Source organism: Polypterus senegalus, chromosome 3 (genome assembly GCF_016835505.1).
Source record: "Polypterus senegalus isolate Bchr_013 chromosome 3, ASM1683550v1, whole genome shotgun sequence".
Lineage (NCBI taxonomy): Eukaryota > Metazoa > Chordata > Cladistia > Polypteriformes > Polypteridae > Polypterus > Polypterus senegalus.
In genome coordinates, this window is record NC_053156.1 from 51,503,163 (window position 1) to 51,522,802 (window position 19,640).

Genomic DNA, 19,640 nt, shown 5'->3' on the forward strand with positions numbered 1-19,640 from the left:
AGAAAGGGATTAAAAAGTTAGTCAGTCATTAAGACCTGCAGAAATGTGTGAGAATGACTTTAGCTACTTCTGTTTTTCTTTAACAATTGTCTTTGAAGCCCTGTGAAGGAACACAATTAGAGATCAGTATGGCTATGATCAACAGATGGGATCACGTCCTTCATTGTAGTGCCTCGCAGATGCTCTCTCCCCCGGTCCTTCCATCTATCTGGTGTCCCGGCCAGGTAATGGCCGAGGCCACCCATCACACTGGACATTTATCTGAGTGTGATGTGTTGTCTCAGTGGTTATCACAGAGTTTGAGCTATAGAGACTGGGTTTAAATTCATGCCTTTGTGAACTTCAGTTTATTTTTATATAGCGCACTACTCTGAGTGTAGGCATGGAGCGCTATGACAGGTTCTTAGGTAAAATGTAAATATAGACTTTACAAATGACTAAATACAGAATTAGCCCGAGTGTCTTTAAAGCTCTGTAAAAGGACAAAAACGGAGAAATCAGTGTGGCTAGGATCAAGGGATGTGAAGTGTTGTGCAGCAGGCTTTGTGAGGTCTTAAATGTGCTCCTTGAAATAGTCTGCTAGCCGCCTTCCTGTCTCACCTGTGCAGATGGCTGGACACTTCCTACAAGAAATGCAATAACAAACATTCTTACACTGGCCAGAGTCCCATTTTGAATTTACCTAAGGACCAATTACAAGGGTATTGTTGGTGACTTTTTGGGAGTGACACAGCGGCTCCTATTGCAGCTCAAAGTGCCTGGTGCCTCTGTGAACTGAGCTGTGGATGGGAGATGTGTGTAGGTGAGGTGGTCAATGGAAGGAAGTCAAGGGGGAGAGAGAGATAGAGGGGTTGAGAGGATTCACTTTTATTTAAAGACCTGTAGGAGAGATAGAGGGCAGAATGAGAGAACCAGCGGGATGTGGGTTTCATGATGTGGGTCCTCTTAGAGTTGATGTTATGATGTCTTCTCCTGACTTGATTGAGAGCCCTGTCCACAACATGAAAAGGGTATTCTCTGTCAATGAAGACACTCCTCATTCTGAGTGCTTCTTTACAGAAAACAATTTTATCAGTTCAAAGGCGCCATATGTAGTGTATAAGCCAATGCAAGTTATCTTGAAGAAAGACATCAGCCAAATAGAAAATAATAACAATGACGCTTTTGAAGGGCTGTATCAGGGAGTATTTGCAAAAGAAAAATAGGTAAAAAGTATTTCTATTCTAACAAATATAAAAGGTTGGAGGTAATATGTGCCTGAAAAAATGAAACAGGTACGATATACTGCGGGGGGAGGCAGAGCCAGGGGAGAGGAAAAGAGTGAATCAGCAGGTAAGTGTGAAAGACAGCAATTAAAGACGATGAAAGAAAAGATTAAAAGGTTACTGTGTTATTCAGTGATGGAAGAATGTGTGACATGAGCTTAGCTTCTTTTATTTTCCTTTGAAAGGCTTCTTTAAAACCCTGCAACAGCACAATAAGCATATAACCTTCAATCCTCTTTCCAAACCCACAGAGTTTGGTGCCTGTCAGTCTCAAAGTAGGTGCCAGTCCAGTATCTCTGGACTTGAAAGGCAGCAGTGGTAACTCTGGCTTCAACACCACCACAGTGCCTAAGGAGAAGTATCCATTAACATTGTGCTACATTCAGGCAATAGGAACACTAATTATAAATAAAGACGGGTGATGATGGCGTACAAAGAAACAAACTGTAAAAAGGATTTCAAGGTTCTTGTGAGGAATCATCTAGGAAGTGTGTAGACAAAATGTTAGGTTATATTATAAAAACTGTTTCAATATAAATCAAGACATGTTATGTTCACATTGTATAGTGCACCAGTGAGGCTGCTCATGGTCACCATGCTTCCATGCTTCAAATCTACACAGGAGAGTAACCATGTACATACTGGAACTAAAGTATATGCCCTACTGCGAGAGCGAATACATCCTTTTGAGCAGAAAATAATGCATGGAGGCCTAATCTACGTCTTCATAATGCTCAAAGGCTTTGATTAAGTTGATCCAGCACAATTCTTTCAGTTATATAGCAAAATTGACGAAACCAGTTGAAATCCAGGGGAAGTATATTTAAGATTGAAATCAGAAGCACTTCTTCACAAAGAATCATGGGATTTTGTAACAAACTACCGAATCATGAAGTGTAAGTGACAACCTTTCAAAACTATCTGGATGAGGATATTGGGACAACTCTGAGCCTGATGGAGTGAATGGTCACCTCTCACTTGTCAAACTTTTTACGTTCTTAATTACTACTAGCTATCTCCCGCGGCTCCGCCCGTGTAGTAGTGAAACAGGACAAACTTTAAAAATCAAAAACAAATTTTTTAAAAATGTAATCATTTGTATTGAGAAGAATTTATATTGATAGCTTGAGTATCCGAGGGCCTATTGATATGCAATATTTTTGGTTTTGCTATCAGGGATGAGAATGTAGTTGTGATCTCTTTGCCAAAAATGTAAAAAGTTGGCAAGATAACTTAAGCCAAGCGGACGGTAGGTACGCACCCACGTCAAATGTTGCCACTGTATCTGATCGTGTTCAGCTCTGATGGGAGAGCGTCCCACACGGGGGAAGAAAAACATGTGGCTGTGATATCTCTGCCAATGAGAAGATACCCTCTAAAACACACTTGCTATAATCTCTCTGTCAAAAACAAATGTTACTCTTTAACAGTTTCTAGATGATAATGTCTGCTGAGCAAACAGGTATCGCTAGCTAAACAGAGGCAAGGTACGCTCCAAAACGTGGCCAGAGGAAGAGCGACTGGAACGGAGGCTGGCGCGTGAGTGAGGAGGGCCCCACACGGCTCCCTATTCCTGAGGACCCGCCTCGCCTCCCCCTCAGCCCACTGCCTCTCTCTCAGATTTGCGCAAATAAATAAGTGCCACAACCAGACTATAATACATAGCGTGATGAGAGAAGTTGCAGAATCAACCAGAATATTCAAGCAACTTATAGAAAAAAGCCCGATCTAAATCTGTTAAGTAGTTCTCTCGTGAAAAACAGACAGACATACAGATAGATAGGCATTGTATTTTATATATATAGAGATGTCCTCCATCCTTGCCAAACAAAAGACATAAAAAAAATCAACAGACCGTCCATCCACCTATCCGTTTTCTGTGTCCTCTTATTCAGTTCAGGATCATAAGGATCAAAGTCTGTTCCAGTAATATCAGGCACAGCCTGGGTGAGGAGCTAGTCCATTGTAGTGAACGTAATGTTAATGTCAATTTATTTACAGAGTACGTTTATGATGACATCAGCAATGCTGTAACCAAAGTGCTTTACATACTGTAGACCATTCAATGAGCAAAAGACAGAACTTAAAATTAAGCAGACAAATACAAATTAAATACATAATACTACAACAGTAGAGTGACACAATCAGCTGACTAGGTGGGTAGGATTACCAGTATTACTGACAATCCTTTAAAGCTAAAGAATAAAAATAAGTCTAATTTTAAGCAGATCAACTGAAGGTGAATCCTTAATGTAGTAAGGTAAAGAATTCCACAAATGTGGTGCAAAGACTGCAAAAGCCCTGTCATCCTTAGCTTGTACGGGGGACCACAAGAGACAACTGACCAGTAGACCTCACATCTCTGGATGGCTGGTGTAAAACACACAATTCAGATAGGCAGATGGGAGTATACCCATGCAATGATTTGAATACCAGCAGCAAAATATTAAAATCAATTCTAAAACTTACTGGCAACCAATGTAAAGAAGCCAAAATTGGGAATGCAAAAATAAACTTTCTTGCCCCAACCAAAAAATGAGCAGCAGCATTCTGAACTAACAGCAGCCTGTGTATCAAGGATTTACTGATCCCAGAATGCAACGAGCTGCAGTAGTCAAGCTGAGAAACGATAAAACCAGGAGTAACTTTCTCAAGATCCCCAGAAGATACAAAAAAAGGCTTAACCTTGGCCAAAAGACGAAGCTTTAAATAGCACAGAATTAATCTTTTTTTTATAAAAAAAGAGGTTACTGTCAAAAATAATCCCAAGATTCCAAAATAATAATACTTAATTTCTCCAGTTTTTCTGAAATATATTTGATGTAGCACATTTCAGTTTCATATTTTGTTTAATTTAGACCTAATCATATTCAGTAATGATTATGGTTCACTGTTGTGTTTAATCATGGAATGTTTTGTTGTAATTGTGAGTGTAAATTCACTGTTTGATTAAATTCTACATTATAATCATGACCAATGCTGGAGTAATGACATTATTTTAGAAGTGTAAAATATTGTTTATCTTGTGTAACCTCACACTATGAAAAATCATAACTAATGGTCATGATTTCAGCACACAATGACCATAAATTCCTTTTTGAAGATGCTATGAGAGCACCCATTGTTTAGTGTCCCTGGGGGTTTATCATGTCACCTGTGTCATTTAATATGCCTAAGCAGGGCTCTATTTTGCTAATAAATGTCCTCCAGGTCTCTTTGCACAGCTCCTTGTCTTTTAGTTTCCACTGTTCTATGCATGTGGTGTCGTCAAATAACCATGGCATGGATTGAAGTGAAGGAACAAACATCATTCTTTTAGGGCGTTAAATTGCTTTAGCTCTGTTGAATTTTTTACACTGGTTGTATGTAAATTTTCTGCTTAAATATGTTCTTCCAGATATTAAAAAACTTTACCGTCAAGCTGGTGTGGACAATCGCCCTACTGTATTCCTCTTTACGGATACTGAGATTGTCGATGAGACGTTTCTGGAAGACATCAACAATATACTGAGTTCGGGCGAGGTGCCTAACCTTTATAAGGCTGACGAGTTTGAGGAGGTACGGTAGCCTGCAGTCCTGACAGATAACTCTATGATAATGCACGAGTGTTGTCATTAATTGTGCTCATTTCGTATTGTGTTTTGTAGATTCAGACTGCTCTCTCAGATGCAGCCAAAGCCGATAATATTCCAGAGACCCCTGACAACATTTTCAGCTACCTGGTCGAGAGAGTGAAGAATAACCTTCACATTGTTCTGTGCATGAGCCCCGTAGGAGATCCCTTCAGGTAAGGCACAACCTGCAGGTTCTCCAACGTGACATTCTTAATGATGTATGTCCTTGTGTATTACTGAGCTATATTTTCTATTAATGAAAAGACCACCACCTTTTTACTATCTACATTAAACCAGGTAAAAATAAAGCTGTGGAGCACCTATGGTTTTATTGTATTGCTCTTATTTTGTCTTACTACACCTTTTTACTTTCTCAGTGGTGGCAACCAGGCCCTAGATCTTTCTTATGGTTTATTTCATGTTCCTGTTTATTGGTCTCCACCTTGCAATCATAACAAACAGTAATGTCAACGGGACTTGTTGATTCTCATTAAATCAAGTGCTTTCAAAACACAACTGAGTAGTGATTTGTTTGTCCTTGAGTGGTGCTTTTCAGCATACTGTTAGGTAACGTGTTCAGTGCCTTTATATTTTGTTCTGTACAAAAACTTCCTTTACAATTTAAGTGAAGTATCCTCATAACCAGTTTTCATCTCTACAGCAATATCCACCTTTCTTTTTTACTTTATAAATGTAGAAAATGTCTCATGTATTCTCTTAGTCTTTATTAGCATAGAATAAACAGATTCACCTCCTTCCGACATTGTTCTGTTTAGTTCAAATGCTATTCTGTAGAATTTATTGAATTCTGTTACATCCATTTTTTAATATGGAAACAGACGCTTCATACAGTATTCCAGATGTGGTCTCACAAGTGTGTTGCACACCATACTGTAAGAGTAACCTCCATTAACTGTTATTTTTTAATGCTTAGATGCTATTGTAATCCAATACCTTTTAATCCTCTTTCTGTGTAGTATTTTGAACATACAGTAAGGTGTATTTTCAAGCACATCAGTTGCCCCCAAGCCCACTGTATATTTGAACATTTGAAAAATTCAGATGAGAGCAGGCCATTCAGCCCAGCACAGCTTGCCAGTCCTATTTAACTAACTCCTCCAAAATAACATCAAGTCATGTTTTGAAGGTTCCTAAGGTTCTGCTATCTTACACTCTACTTGGTAACGTATTCCATGTGTAGATAGATATCCATCCATCCATCCATCTATCCTTTTCCGTGTGGGCAGCAGCTTGAGCAGAGATGCTCAGACTTCCCTCTCCCCAGCCACTTCTTCTAGGCCATCCAGGGGAATCCCGAGGTATTCCCAGGCCAGCCGGGGAACATAGTCCCTCCAGCGTGTCCTGGGTCATCCCCAGGGCCTCCTCCAGATTAGACATGCCCGGAACACCTCAGCAGGGAGGCGTCCAGGAGGCATCCTGATCAAATGCCCGAGCCACCTCATTTGACTCCTCTTGATGCGGAGGAGCAGCAGCTCAACTCTGAGCCCCTCCCGGATGACTGATCTTCTCACCTTATCTTTAAGGGAAAGCCCAGACACCCTGCAGAGGAAACTCATTTCAACCACTTGTATTCGCAGTCTCGTTCTTTCGGTTACTACCAACAGCTCATGACCAAAAGTAAGGATAGGAACGTAGATCGACTGGTAAATTGAGAGCTTTACCTTACGGCTCAGCTACTTTTTCACCACAACAGACCGATGCAGAGCTCGCATCACTGCGGACACCACACCAATCCGCCTGTTGACCTCACGGTCCATTTTTCCCTCACTTGTGAACAAGACCACGAGATACTTGAACTCCTCCACTTGGGGCAGGATCTTGCTCCCAACCCTGAGAGGGCACTCCTCCTTTTTCCAGCTGAGGACCATGGTCTCGGATTTGGAGGTACTGATTTCCATCTCAGCCGCTTCACACTCAGCTGCGAACAGATCCAGAGAGAGCTGAAGATCATGGCCTGATGAAGCAAACAGGACAACATCATCTGCAAAACGCAGTGACCCAATCCTGAGTCCACCAAACCAGACCCCCTCAACGCCCTGGCTGTGCCTAGAAATTCTGTCCATAAAAGATGAACAGAAACGTTGACAAAGGGCAGCCCTGGCGGAGTCCAATTCTCACTGGAAACGGGTTCGACTTACTGCCGGCAATGTGGACCAAGCTCTGACACTGGTTGTACAGGGCCCGAACAGCCCTCATCAGGGGGTCCAGTACCCCATACTCTCGGAGTACCCCCCCACAGGATTCCCTGAGGGACACGGTCGAGAGCCTTTTCCAAGTCCACAAAACACATGTAGACTGGTTGGGCAAACTCCCATGCACCCTCCAGGACCCTGCTAAGGGTGTAGAGCTGGTCCACTGTTCAGTGACCAGGACGAAAACCACACTGTTCCTTCTGAATCTGAGGTGCGACTATCTGACGGACCCTCCTCTCCAGGACCCCTGAATAGACTTTTCCAAGGAGGCTGAGGAGTATGATCCCTCTGTAGTTGGAACACACCCTCCGGTGGTCCCCCTTCTAAAAGATGAGGACCACCACCCCGGTCTGCCAATCCAGAGGCACTGTCCCCGATGTCCATGCGATGTTGCAGAGATGTGTCAACCAAGACAATCCTACAACATCCAGAGCCTTGAGGAACTCCGGGCATATCTCATCCACCCCCAGGGCCCTGCCACCAAGGAGTTTTTTGACCACCTCGGTGACCTCAGTCCCAGAGATGGGAGAGCCCACCTCCGAGACCCCAGGCTCTGCTTCCTCATTGGAAAGCATGTTAGTGGGGTTGAGGAGGTCTTCGAAGTACTCCCCTCACCGACCCACAACGTCCCGAGTCGAGGTCAGCAGCGCACCACCCCACCATATATCCTCCCATGCCTGAGTTTTTGCCTTAGCAACCACCAAAGCCACATTCCACTTGGCCTGTCGGTACCTATTAGCTGCCTTCAGAGTCCCACAGGACAAAAGGGTCCCGTAGGACTCCTTCTTCAGCTTGACAGCATCCCTCACTGCCGGTGTCCACCAACGGGTTCGGGGATTGCCGCCATGGCAGGCACCGACCACTCTACGGCCACAGCTCCGACAACAATAGAGGCATGGAACATGGCCCATTTGGACTCAATGTCTCCCACCTCCCTCGGGACATGTTTGAAGTTCTGCCGGAGGTGGGAGTTGAAGCTACTTCTGACAGGGCACTCTGCCAGATGTTCCCAGCAGACCCTCACAACACGTTTGGGCCTACCAGGCCTGACCGGCATCCTCCCCCACCATCAAAGCCTACTCACCACCAGGTGGTGATCAGTTAACAGCTACGCCCCTCTCGTCACCCGAGTGTCCAAGTCATGTAGCCACAAGTCCGACGACACAACCACAAAGTCGATCATCGAACTGAGGCCAAGGGTGTCCTGGTGCCAAGTGCACATATGAACACCCCTATGCTTGAACATAATGTTCGTTATGGACAATCCGTGACGAGCACAGAAGTCCAATAACAAAACACCCCTCGGGTTCAGATCAGGGGGACATTCCTCCCAATCATGCCCTTCCAGGTCTCACTGTCATTGCCCACGTGAGCATTGAAGTCTCCCAGCAGTACGAGGGAGTCCCCAGAAGGTATGCCCTCTAACACCCCCTCCAGGGACTCCAAAAAGGGTGGGTACTCCAAACTGCTGTTCTTTGCATACGCACAAACAGCAGTTAGGACCCGTCCCCCCCACCCAAAGAGCCAGCTTCTGTAGCCGAGGATCGGACCGCCAAGGTCCCCGCTTTCGGCCACCACCCAACTCACACTGTCCCCTACCTACCTCCTTGGCCCCTCCCATAGGTGGTGAGCAAATGGGAAGGGGGACCCATGTTGTCTCTTCGGGCTGTGCCCGGCCAAGCCCCATGGGTGCAGGCCTGGCCACCAGGTGCTCGCCATCGAGCCCCACCTCCAGGTCTGGCTCCAGAGGGGGACCCTGGTGACCTTTGTCCGGGCCAGGGAAAACGCTGTCCAAATTTTTTGTTCTTTATATAAGGTTTGTTGAACCGCTCTTTGTCTCATCCCTCACCTAGGACCAGTTTGCCTTGGGTGGCCCTACCAGGGGCATAAAGCCCTAGACAACATAGCTCGTAGGATCATTGGGACACGCAAACCCCTCCACCAAGATAAGGTGGCGGTTCGAATAGATAGATAGATAGATAAATAGAATTGGCACTCCAGGCATCTTAAAAAACCTCACACTGTTCCATTCCATCTGAACTAGTGGTGCTGAGGTGTCACCCATTACATGGCTGCACTTGAGTCCTAATCTGGGATCCTGAGTTGATTTGTTATATGGTGGGTGCGGCAATACACTGTATCAGCGTATGCTTCTAACTTCTCTCTCCTCTCCTCTTTCTTTGTCCATGCTACCCATGATTGCTGTTGCACCATCTTTATACTGCTCAAGGCTTTGCAGGTCTTTGACAGCATTGTAAGATTTCTTTGGCTTTGTCAGAAACAACTCAAGGGTTTGACCAGTGAGAGACCATTACTTCTACAAGCATTCTCTATGAAACACAGAGCCAGATTCACTTGAACAAGCTGTTTACAGCTGGTTATACAACAGGACATTTGAGGACCTTGTTCAAAAGCAGGCTTTTCTCTATGCCATTCTTTGCTTGTGTAGCTCAGGCTGATGAAGCCATGCAAACTGCTTTGATCAGATAAAAACTTGACTGATGAGCTTGTAAGGTCTCGGTGTGATTCAGAGAAAGGTGACTCACTGGTTTACTGCGCACATATTCCCTACAGCAGAAAGCAAAGCTAACCACTGTGTTGTGCCTCTGAGAGTGAAGATGGAATGCATTTGCATGTCATTGATGTAGCCAGCTCGGTCACCTTGGCAACACTCTGCATATTTCGAATGAGGCACAATGTACCAGTGATGTGGAGCCACTGAAGAGAATGGCCTTTGACAGGCTTATGAGCTAACCTGCTAGTTGCCCAGCTGACAGTCACAAATGCACAGTTTGCCCCTGGTGTAATGGTGCGAAGTTTTGCCCAGCCAAACAGCATGAGCCATGGTGTTGTAGGAAAAGCTTATTTACTTCATTACTCATAACATGATGATTTCTAGTTACTTTCAGCTCGACCTGTTTGATCAAGGTACATGAAAGGGCCTTCTGCCACCCTTGGCTATGTATTTAACTGGCAGTTTTACTGCATGTGGGAGACATCTCTTAGAATATGGCCTCTGTAAAAGTCCAATAATCTGCTCTGTCAGTCATCACTTACAGTGCTTGTGACATTCAAAGTAGTTTGACCAGCATAATGACAAACTGATTTCCAAAAATCCAAGTATATTATAATACTGACCAGCAGAGCAGCTTGGCAGCAAAGCCTCTTTGATAGTTGGCAGACGGCCTGGCATAGAGGGAAATGCACCACAGGGTTGTGAATTCAGTTCCCACAATCTCAATATGAGAGCCTGTGCTGTATCCAATATGGATTTATTGTGAACAATTATAAAAGAGCAGACAGACCACGATAAAGATTTGGGGGCATCACTCTGGTGACCCTGTATAACCTGAATGCAGCAATGCAACAGTAAACAAACAATAATTGCGAAAACGTCTTCTCAGACCTGAGTTCCAAAGAACTGTTTCAAGAAGGTGGATTTTCCGGTTTTAAGTTTTTCTGGCTGGCAGAGGCGGGTGCAGGCAGACAGACACTGGAAGTGATGTCAGAGGTGTTACACCTGTCAATCATCTGGTCTGAACAGGGAAGAAGAGAAAGGGCATTACAACACAGCACCAACCCCTGACACAAAGGGGAATTAAGTTTGGAGCCCAAAATTGACCATAAGGTCCAAGGCTGTTTCTTACCTTACATATGCCAGGAACCAACCAAGCACATTAGAAATAGAAAACCGTATAGAGACCCGTAGTGAACTTGCGAACCCTCCAGTTTAGGGTTGGTAGTACAGGGTGATTCAAAAATATTCATCCGATTTCAAAATGATTTATTATAAATCATTACAGAACAATGCAGTAAATTGTAAATGGTTTAGGTGAGCATAAAGTTTATTATGTAATTTTACAAGTGCTCAATTTGACCTCCAGACAGCATCAACGCGATAGTCAAATTCGTCCTATACTCAATTGAGCATGTCTGGTGTCACTGTACTTACAGCTCTTTCAATTCAACTTCGGAGATCATCCAGAATCCTTAACATCTTCTTCTTTACTTTCTTCTTCTTTCGGCTGCTCCCATTAGGGGTTGCCACAACGGATCATCTTTTTCCATATCTTTCTGTCCTCTGCATCTTGTTTCGTTAAACCCATCACCTGCATGTCCTCTCTCACCACATCCATAAACCTTCTCTTAGGCCTTCCTCTTTTCCTCTTGCCTGGCAGCTCTATCCTTAGTATCCTTCTCCCAATATACCCAACCCTCTGCACATGTCCAAACCAACGCAATCTCGCCTCTCTGACATTGTCTCCCAACTGTCCAACTTGAGCTGACCCTCTAATGTACTCATTTCTAATCCTATCCATCCTTGTCACACCCAATGAATCTTTAACATGCCAACACAAAAAAAAAGTCACACGGCGTGAGATCTGGTGATCTTGGGGGCCAGAAGTGGAGTGCCAAATCGTAGGCTCCTTTACGGCCAATCCAGTGATGAGGGAGCTTGTTGTAGAGAAATGCTTTCTGTTCAGGGGTCACCATCTTCTCGCAGTCTGAAGGGAGCCATCTTCCGGTGACAGTCAGAAACACTATGGCCCCCTCTTTCAATTGGTATATGATTGGTTCCTGGGCGCCTCATTGTTGTAAAAATATGGCACTTTGAATTCGGATGAATCTTTTTGAATCACCCTGTATGTCAGTGTCTATCTCAGGTAACAACTTACTAAAGGAGGGGACCAGTTGTCATCTACCTGCCAGCCAAACACAGGGCTCACTCTCTCATACTGAGCCTACAATCAAAATAAGAGACACACCTTTAAGATACCAGAGCAAACAATGCGTTACTGAAACAAATCCTACACAGACATGGGGGAGAGCCTGTAGGCCGAGTGTGCTCTGAACTGAAGATTTAAGCTCAGGACCATGAAGCTGTGATGAATTGTATTTGATGTATTTTTGTCCATTTCCGTGCTGTGTCTATTTTGTACAGCTTTGTTTAGAGTCAACTGTAAGAAACAAATCAGTCTGCCCGCCAGGGCTGATCTACATCATGTACGCACCTGCCTGTTCTTTCCATACCCTGAAATTGTTTTGTACTCTTCAATTTAGAGTCCTGCAAAGCAATTTAAGTCCTTTTTTTAAACTATTCTGATGGAAACAGGTTATTCATTCCAAAAAAAGCTTTCTAGTCCTATTTATCTGCTTTCTCCAAGATAATATCAAATTAAGTTTTAAATGTTTCCAAAGCCCTGATATCTATTACTGCACTACTTGGTAACTTATTCCATGTGTCTGTGATTCTCTGTGTGAAGAAAACCTTTTCAATTTTCAGTTTTCAAGTTTTTGTCTGTGCGCTTGGTGATGACTTCATTTTAAAGTAATTATTGGCCTCCATCATACTAATTCCCTTCATAATTTTAAACACTTCAGTCACGTCACCTCTCAAGATTCAGTATATCCAATTGGTCTTCATAGCCCATACTGTGCAGTCCTAGAATCAGCCAGGCTGCTCTTGTCTGGACTTTATTTAGTGCTGCAATGTATTTTTTTTTGTAGATTGGAGAACAAAACTACGCACAGTTCTCCAGTTGAAGCCAGTGTGTTACTTAGCTTTACATATAACTTTACTTGAGCTGTACTTCACACATCAGGCTATAGCCTAACATCCTATTGGCCTTCATAATCACCTCTGTATACTGTCCAGATGTGCATAGTGAAGAGTCCAATGGACTTCTCATAAGGTGACTGTCTTCTCTATACTCCAGGACTAATATTAAAGAAGAAATAAGTACAGTGCATGGACACATTAAGCTAATCCCAATTTCTTTGTGATATATTCTGTGTACTGTAACAGATGCCTCAAAGTCTAGGAATAAGTGTTTAAAGGGGAACAATATAACAGGTATCTCCAGCAGAGGGTGCTTATTCCATGGGATTCTGTTCTTCCTTAGAAATGCAAGACATACTTGAACCTGTCTATATACCCCTTCAATAACCATGGCAAAAATAATGAGATGAGAGAAATATGATACAAAAGGTGTCCCCATATAATGAAGATGCAAAAAAAGGAAAGAGCAATATTTTTACAAATAAAGTCTCAACGTCTTTTTAGATGGAAGTTCAAAGTAGAAGCGATTTAAAGATGGCCAAACTGCTGCACATTTGGGTTCCAGGTAGGAAGGGTTGGGTCCCAGATGGTAGAACATGGAAGTGACATCAGAAATGAAGTGGCCATCAATCTTCTATTCTGCTGGAGGACGAAGAGAGAAGGCATTAGCACACAGCGCCAACCCCTGGTTCAGTGGGTAACTTGCATCAGCCAAGTCCATAAGCTGTCTGCTAAGCGCATGCATATGGCAATATATATCTATATATATCTATCTATCTATCTATCTATCTATATATATATATATATATATATATATATATATATATATATATATATATATATATATATATATATATATATATATATATATATATATATATATATATATATATATATATATATATATATATATATATATATATATATATATATATATATAAAACTTGCTTTAAAATGCAGATTTCACTCCCAATATTCACTCTAGTATAATTGCTTATACATGCAATTCAGGCCAAAGAGAAGCCATCAGAACAATACAATCATAGTCCTGTTCTTCAGTGGGCAATGCTGATGATTGTACTTCTGGTTGTGAAGAAGTACAAATAGCTTCTGACTTCTAGAAAGTCCCTGACCAATATAAACACCCACGCATTCAATAAACTATTTGTGAAATTTGCCAGGTATAGGTAACTGCCAACTGAGCTGTTTGAATATGTTATATATGGACTGTGCTCTTCTAAAATTCAAACACAGCACATTCTTTTGACTGTCCGTGAATAGTGCATCTGCCCTAATCACTTAAGCCTGCCTGAAAAAACTTTCTTTACATCAGCTGTATGTGTGTTAACAAATCACAATTATCAAATAGTTATTTTTCAGTTCTGGTTGCAAAAGGCTACAATGCCATACATTTCTGGTGATGTTCAGATATCACAAGGAAAACACGACTTGTTTATCTGGTCCTGGTTGTGTCACAGAGCCTTTAGTTCACTTCATCATGTGTAGGGATTCTAAGAAGCAGGTTCCATCTTCATAGATCAATAGGCCGGTCTATTCTAAATGTGTCGCTTGTCCTTAAACCTGGCATATGATGTATAATGTGAAATGTGAATATTACAGTTAGATACTCATTCATTTGCAGATTCTTTATTTGCTTCTATTTCATAATATTCCCTATTTTTCTTTCATATTAAAGAAATCGAATTCGACAGTATCCAGCTTTGGTGAACTGCACCAGCATTGATTGGTTCTCTGAATGGCCTAAAGATGCTCTTCTTGAAGTGGCAGAGAAATACCTGGAGGGGGTGTCCTTAGGAACAGAGGAAGGGGTAAGAGATGATTGTCTCTGCAGAGCTTTCTACTAAATGCATTCAAGGAATGGGGGTGTTAAACTGTCAAGTGAGCAGGGATACCCTCCAAAATGCTGTAGTCATCTTGTTTTTCCTATCAATTGTTCAGAATGCAGTGCAGAGTTAGAAAGTCCTCAAAAAATATAAACTCATGAAGTGAGTTCTTTTGATAGAATCCTACTTTGCAGTTAATAAGACCGCCCAGTCATGTCCTGTTCCTGCTGTGTCCTTTTTTCTTGTTTCATAACTGATCCTGGTGTGATGACCTTACAGTTTTCATTTCTTGCCAAAGCATGTAGCCCTTGTGCTATTTGCACAAGTGACCAATCATAACCTGAGTGTTAATTTTGAGTTCTGGTTGCCTTGAAAATTTTGGGTCATTTGTTTAGTATGGTTTTGGGTTCTTTGAGTTTTTAGAGTTCAGGTCACCTGTATGTTCTTTAAATATGTAGTTTGTTAAATGTTGAGTGATTTTATCATTTCGATTTGTTCTGTGAAGCACATGTTGTTACTAGGTCTACATAAAGTAAGATCAGATAAAAATGATCTGATTTTCTTAATATTGTATATCATCTCTCTATATATATAAAATCCAACATCTGTCTGTCTGTTTGTATGTCTGTCCGTTTTCACAAGAGAACTACTTAACGGATTTAGATCGGGTTTGACTCCAGTTGATTTTGCAAATTCTTTCATTGCACTAAATATTATACTGTAGTTCGGTTGTGGCACCAGTTTATTTGTGCGAATCTGAGAAACACGCATTTTGCCGAGGGGAAGGGGGACGGGGCCCTCCTCACTCACAGCCCAGCCTTGGGGCGTTCCTTACCTCTGTTTAGCTAGCGAACAAAAGAACTACTTAATGGATTTAGATCAGGTTTTTTTCGATGATTTGCTTGAACATTCCAGTTCATTTTGCGACTTCTCTCATCACACTAAGAATCATAGTTCACTTGCTGGAGCGGTATATTCTCGGTAATCCGAGACATTGACTGTGGACCGAGGGGAGGGTAAAGAGTGACGTCAGGAGTGGGAGCCAGGCGGAGCCCTCCTCACTGTCCTGTTTCACTAATACGTGGGCAGAGCCGCGGGGGCACAGCTAGTGGTTATTAAAATCCCTTATTCATTTTTTTTTAATTCCTTAGGTCAATAACAGAGTACCTCAAGTATTTGTCACCATTCATCAATCAGTTGTTGAATACTCAGAGAAGATGAAGATGGAAATAAGAAGACAGAATTATGTCACCCCTACAAACTACCTGGAACTAGTGTCAGGATACAAGAAGTGAGTATTGCAATTGTGTTATTTTTCATTTTTTGGTTGTGAGTATCTCTGAATTAAATACATCTTTCTGCAGCCCGATTCTTTTTTCCTATTGCACTTATAGTCCATTATCCTGATCTTGTGTTTGCATTTCATTTCAACTGCTGTGAGCTAAGAGCCTCAGGCTGTCTCTGCAACCAAAAATACCAAATATGTCTTTATGTGACTGGAAGCTGTTAACAACAGGCAAGAACCTTGTAGTGGTGCTTAAGCATTTTTAATTTTTTCTTCTATTTCTTTTCTCTGTGTTGTCTCTTACGTGATTCAAGCAGTGGGATACACTATGTGTCTCATGCTAGCTCAAGGATGTGTGGGTGATTGCATTGTGGAGGTCCTACTCGCTTCATTAAATAGGACAAGCATATGTGGCCTGAAAAATCAAAAATAAGAAACATGTTTGTATTTAAATATTTTTTTAAATCATGTTGAGTTATAATGTATAATGTTATTGTGGCCTTAAGCATTTGTTAGCATATATTTGTCAGTTTAGTTACAACAACAATAACATTTATTTGTATAGCATGTTTTCATACAAATGATATAGTTCAAAGTGCTTTACAAGATAAAGATAAAAATAAAATTAGTCAATGCTAATTAACAAAGAATAAAGTAATGGCCAGGGAGGACAGAAAAAAACAAAATCTGATGAGTCCATGAGACCGTCCAGACCCCCACTAGGCATTCTACCTAACATAAATGATCTCAATCAGTCTTCATGGTTTTCAGGCGTCATGTGGAAGAATTAGATGATGATGGTCATGTGGACATCTGGCCTTCAATCCATCAATGTAGGGAGTGCACGGTGCTTTGATCAGGTGGTGGTGGAATACAGGTTGCTAGTGTCTTACCGAAACAAGCCAAGAATCTGCCCTGAACAGGGCAGTATTGCACCCCAGCCTGACCAATTGAGAGTTAAAATTATAGCCAACACTACTCATGATTTGAAGGAACTTGGTGACATTATAACAAGGTTAACAATCACAGAAGTGAAACAGTCAAGCCGACAATGAAGCTTCTCCACATCAAGGAAGCAGTGATGGATGTAGATTAGCATATCCTGCTCAAAGGTGCAGATTATATGCCATGATTGATACAGCTTGGCTCTTTGCAGGCAGCATTACAATCTTGTAGCTCTGAGACGCTGGTTTGAACTTTCACTGTAATGCCTGCTGTTCTTTATCCGCTATGTGGTCTCACTGTCCAAAGTTCTGTTTTTAGTGTGATTGCCTACAAAAAGCTTGACTTAATGGTATGGTCTGACATCCAGCCAAGGGCCATTGCTTCCTGTACAAGCGCGAATGCTCCATAACCCCACACTAGTAGGTCCTATCTCAGTCCTGGGGTCCCCGTGTGGCTGCAGATTTTTGTTTCAACCAACTTCAGTTTTTTTAATTGGACTCCTAGCCTAATTAAGCAAGCTGTTATTTCCCAGTTTCTGTGTTTTGGGGTCAGTGATGAAATTGCTATTTTTATTAAAATTATTAAGCAGTTATAAAACAATAATGTATTTTTAAAATTTTTAACAATATTTTCATCCTGATTTTCATTCTGCTTTTCCAGGCATTCTGGTTTTTAATCCCTTATTTACTAATTAGTGAGTCTGACACTGAAGTAGTTGCAGCCTGTCATTATTCAGTGTTGTTTTCCCGGGTGTCTGCTCTGCTTGTTTTGAATTGTCACTGTTAGGATACAATGGAGGGCATTAACTACAAAGAAAAAGAACAAAATAATTGGAAAACAACAAAAGAGAGTTAAGCATTTACAGTTATGGAAAAAACAAATGCTCCTAAATGTCTTATAAGCATAAAATCATACTGCACTATACTTCATCTTAGGTGTGGGACAGTCATAGAGGAGCGTCACTGGTGGTCATGTAGCATCATGTTCAGTGCCAAACACAAAAAATGACTACTGCCACGCTTATTCTTTTTATTCACTTCACTTTTCAGTCTTTTTTTCCTAATGAGGCTTAAGGCTCATGGTGACCACATGCTGATATGGAAAGACTCGACAACCATATCCTCAACAATATCTCCCATTTCTTCCTGGGAAATTCCCAGATGCTTCTAGGCCATTTGAAAGATTTGATCCATCCAGCATATCTTGCTATCTACTCCTCTGTCTTTTCCTAGCGGACTGCACCTGGTATACACCTCTATGGGAGGTCCACAGTGAGCATCCTAACTCCATGCCTAAACCACCTCAGCATGATTCTTTTGCTTCAGTTAAAGAGCAGTTTTACTCTCAGGTCCTCCTGCATTGCTGGGTTCTTTTTCCCAGCCTAACCAATCTGTGCGGGAACCTATTTTTAGCCATTTGTGCCTGCAACCCCTTTATTTTGGTAACTACTCAGATCTAATGACCAACTGATGATGGGGATATAAGTTGACTTAACTTGCACTTCATCATCATCTTATACAAAGACCACAAAACTAACTCTTCTGTGTCTACCATCATACACAAACAAGACTTATCAGGCATTTAAATCCCTGCACTTTGGGTGGCTGTTTATTCTTTACCTGTAGCCAACACTCCATGACCTCAGATTTGGAGGTTCTCGTTATTTGGATCTCAATCCACATCTCATTTGGCTGAAAACCAGTTTTATGAGGCCAAAAAGGCAACATCACCCCACAAACAGCAGAACTGCAACTCTTAGCTTCACAAACGGGATAATCCCCATGCCTTAGCTGCACTTTGATATTGTAAGTATAACATCTTTGCTCAATCCCTTTATAATCCACTAATCATAGCACATATTGTTAATTACCTTCTTCAAGAAGATACCAAAGAGAGAAGATAAATTTAATACTTAATATGAATAGAAAATACAAAAAAAACATTGGTGAACAGTGTAACAGTTATTAACCATTATGTAAACCAGTAGTAAACAGGCAGTCATGTAGTTCAATGTGCTTAATTATCAAGTTCCAAGTTGTTGTATTTCCAAGGAGAGAATTACAGTTGGATCGAAGAAGTCCATCTCATAATGGTAAATGTCCATAGATCTTTGATTCTGAGCACGCAGGTGATGTCCACTTGAAAGAACAAGAGACGGCTCAGGGATTTCAAACTTTTTTGAAGCTGGTGAAGAATGCAACCACAAAGTGAAACAGCCTACGTGTTTCAGGACTGACTGTCCCTTCAAAAGTATACTGATGTTGTTGGTCAGCTCATATCTTGTCTGGACTTTGGCTACTCCTGTACAATATTTGTATTGTATTTGATGTGTTCACACAGTCCATTGACAAAAAAATTCTTATTATCCACATCCTTGTCTCTGAAAAAAAGAATCACTCTGAAGAGGGACTAGTGGGTCCCAAAATGTGTAGGCTTTTTCACTTTGTGGTTGCATTCTTCAGCAGAAGTTTGATATCCCTGAGGCATCTCTTGTTCTTTTGAGTGGTCCCTGTCGTGGTTAGGTTCGAACACCTCTGGACATTAGAACAATCTAGACGAGAACAGGCCATTCAGCCCAACAAAGCTCTCCAGTCCTATCCACTTAATTTTTCCAAAAAAACATCAAGTCAGGTTTTGAAAGTCCCTAAGGTTTCACTGTCTACCACACTACTTAGTAACTCACTCCAAGTGTCTATGGTTCTCTGTGTAAAGAAAAACTTCCTAATGCTTGTGCAAAATTTACCATTAACAAGTTTCTAACTCTGTCCCCATGTTCTTGATGAACTCATTTTAAAATACAAGTGTCGATCCATTGGATTAATTCCCTTCATAATTTTAAACACTTCAATCATGTCACCTCTGAATCTTCTTCTGCTTTGAAAAGGCTCAGCTCTTTTAATCTTTCTTCATAATT

The 19,640-nt window shown here is 41.7% G+C and overlaps 1 protein-coding gene across 1 annotated transcript in view; it reads left to right on the plus strand.

The window, feature by feature from the left end:
• The window catches only part of dnah2 (dynein, axonemal, heavy chain 2), a 521,611-nt gene that overhangs the window by 352,437 nt on the left and 149,534 nt on the right, over window positions 1-19,640 (plus strand). Inside the window, exons 57-60 of the mRNA XM_039749646.1 lie at window positions 4,663-4,823; window positions 4,913-5,052; window positions 14,349-14,481; window positions 15,648-15,787. Coding sequence (XP_039605580.1) covers window positions 4,663-4,823; window positions 4,913-5,052; window positions 14,349-14,481; window positions 15,648-15,787 — 574 coding nt within the window. The remainder of the gene's footprint in view (window positions 1-4,662; window positions 4,824-4,912; window positions 5,053-14,348; window positions 14,482-15,647; window positions 15,788-19,640) is intronic.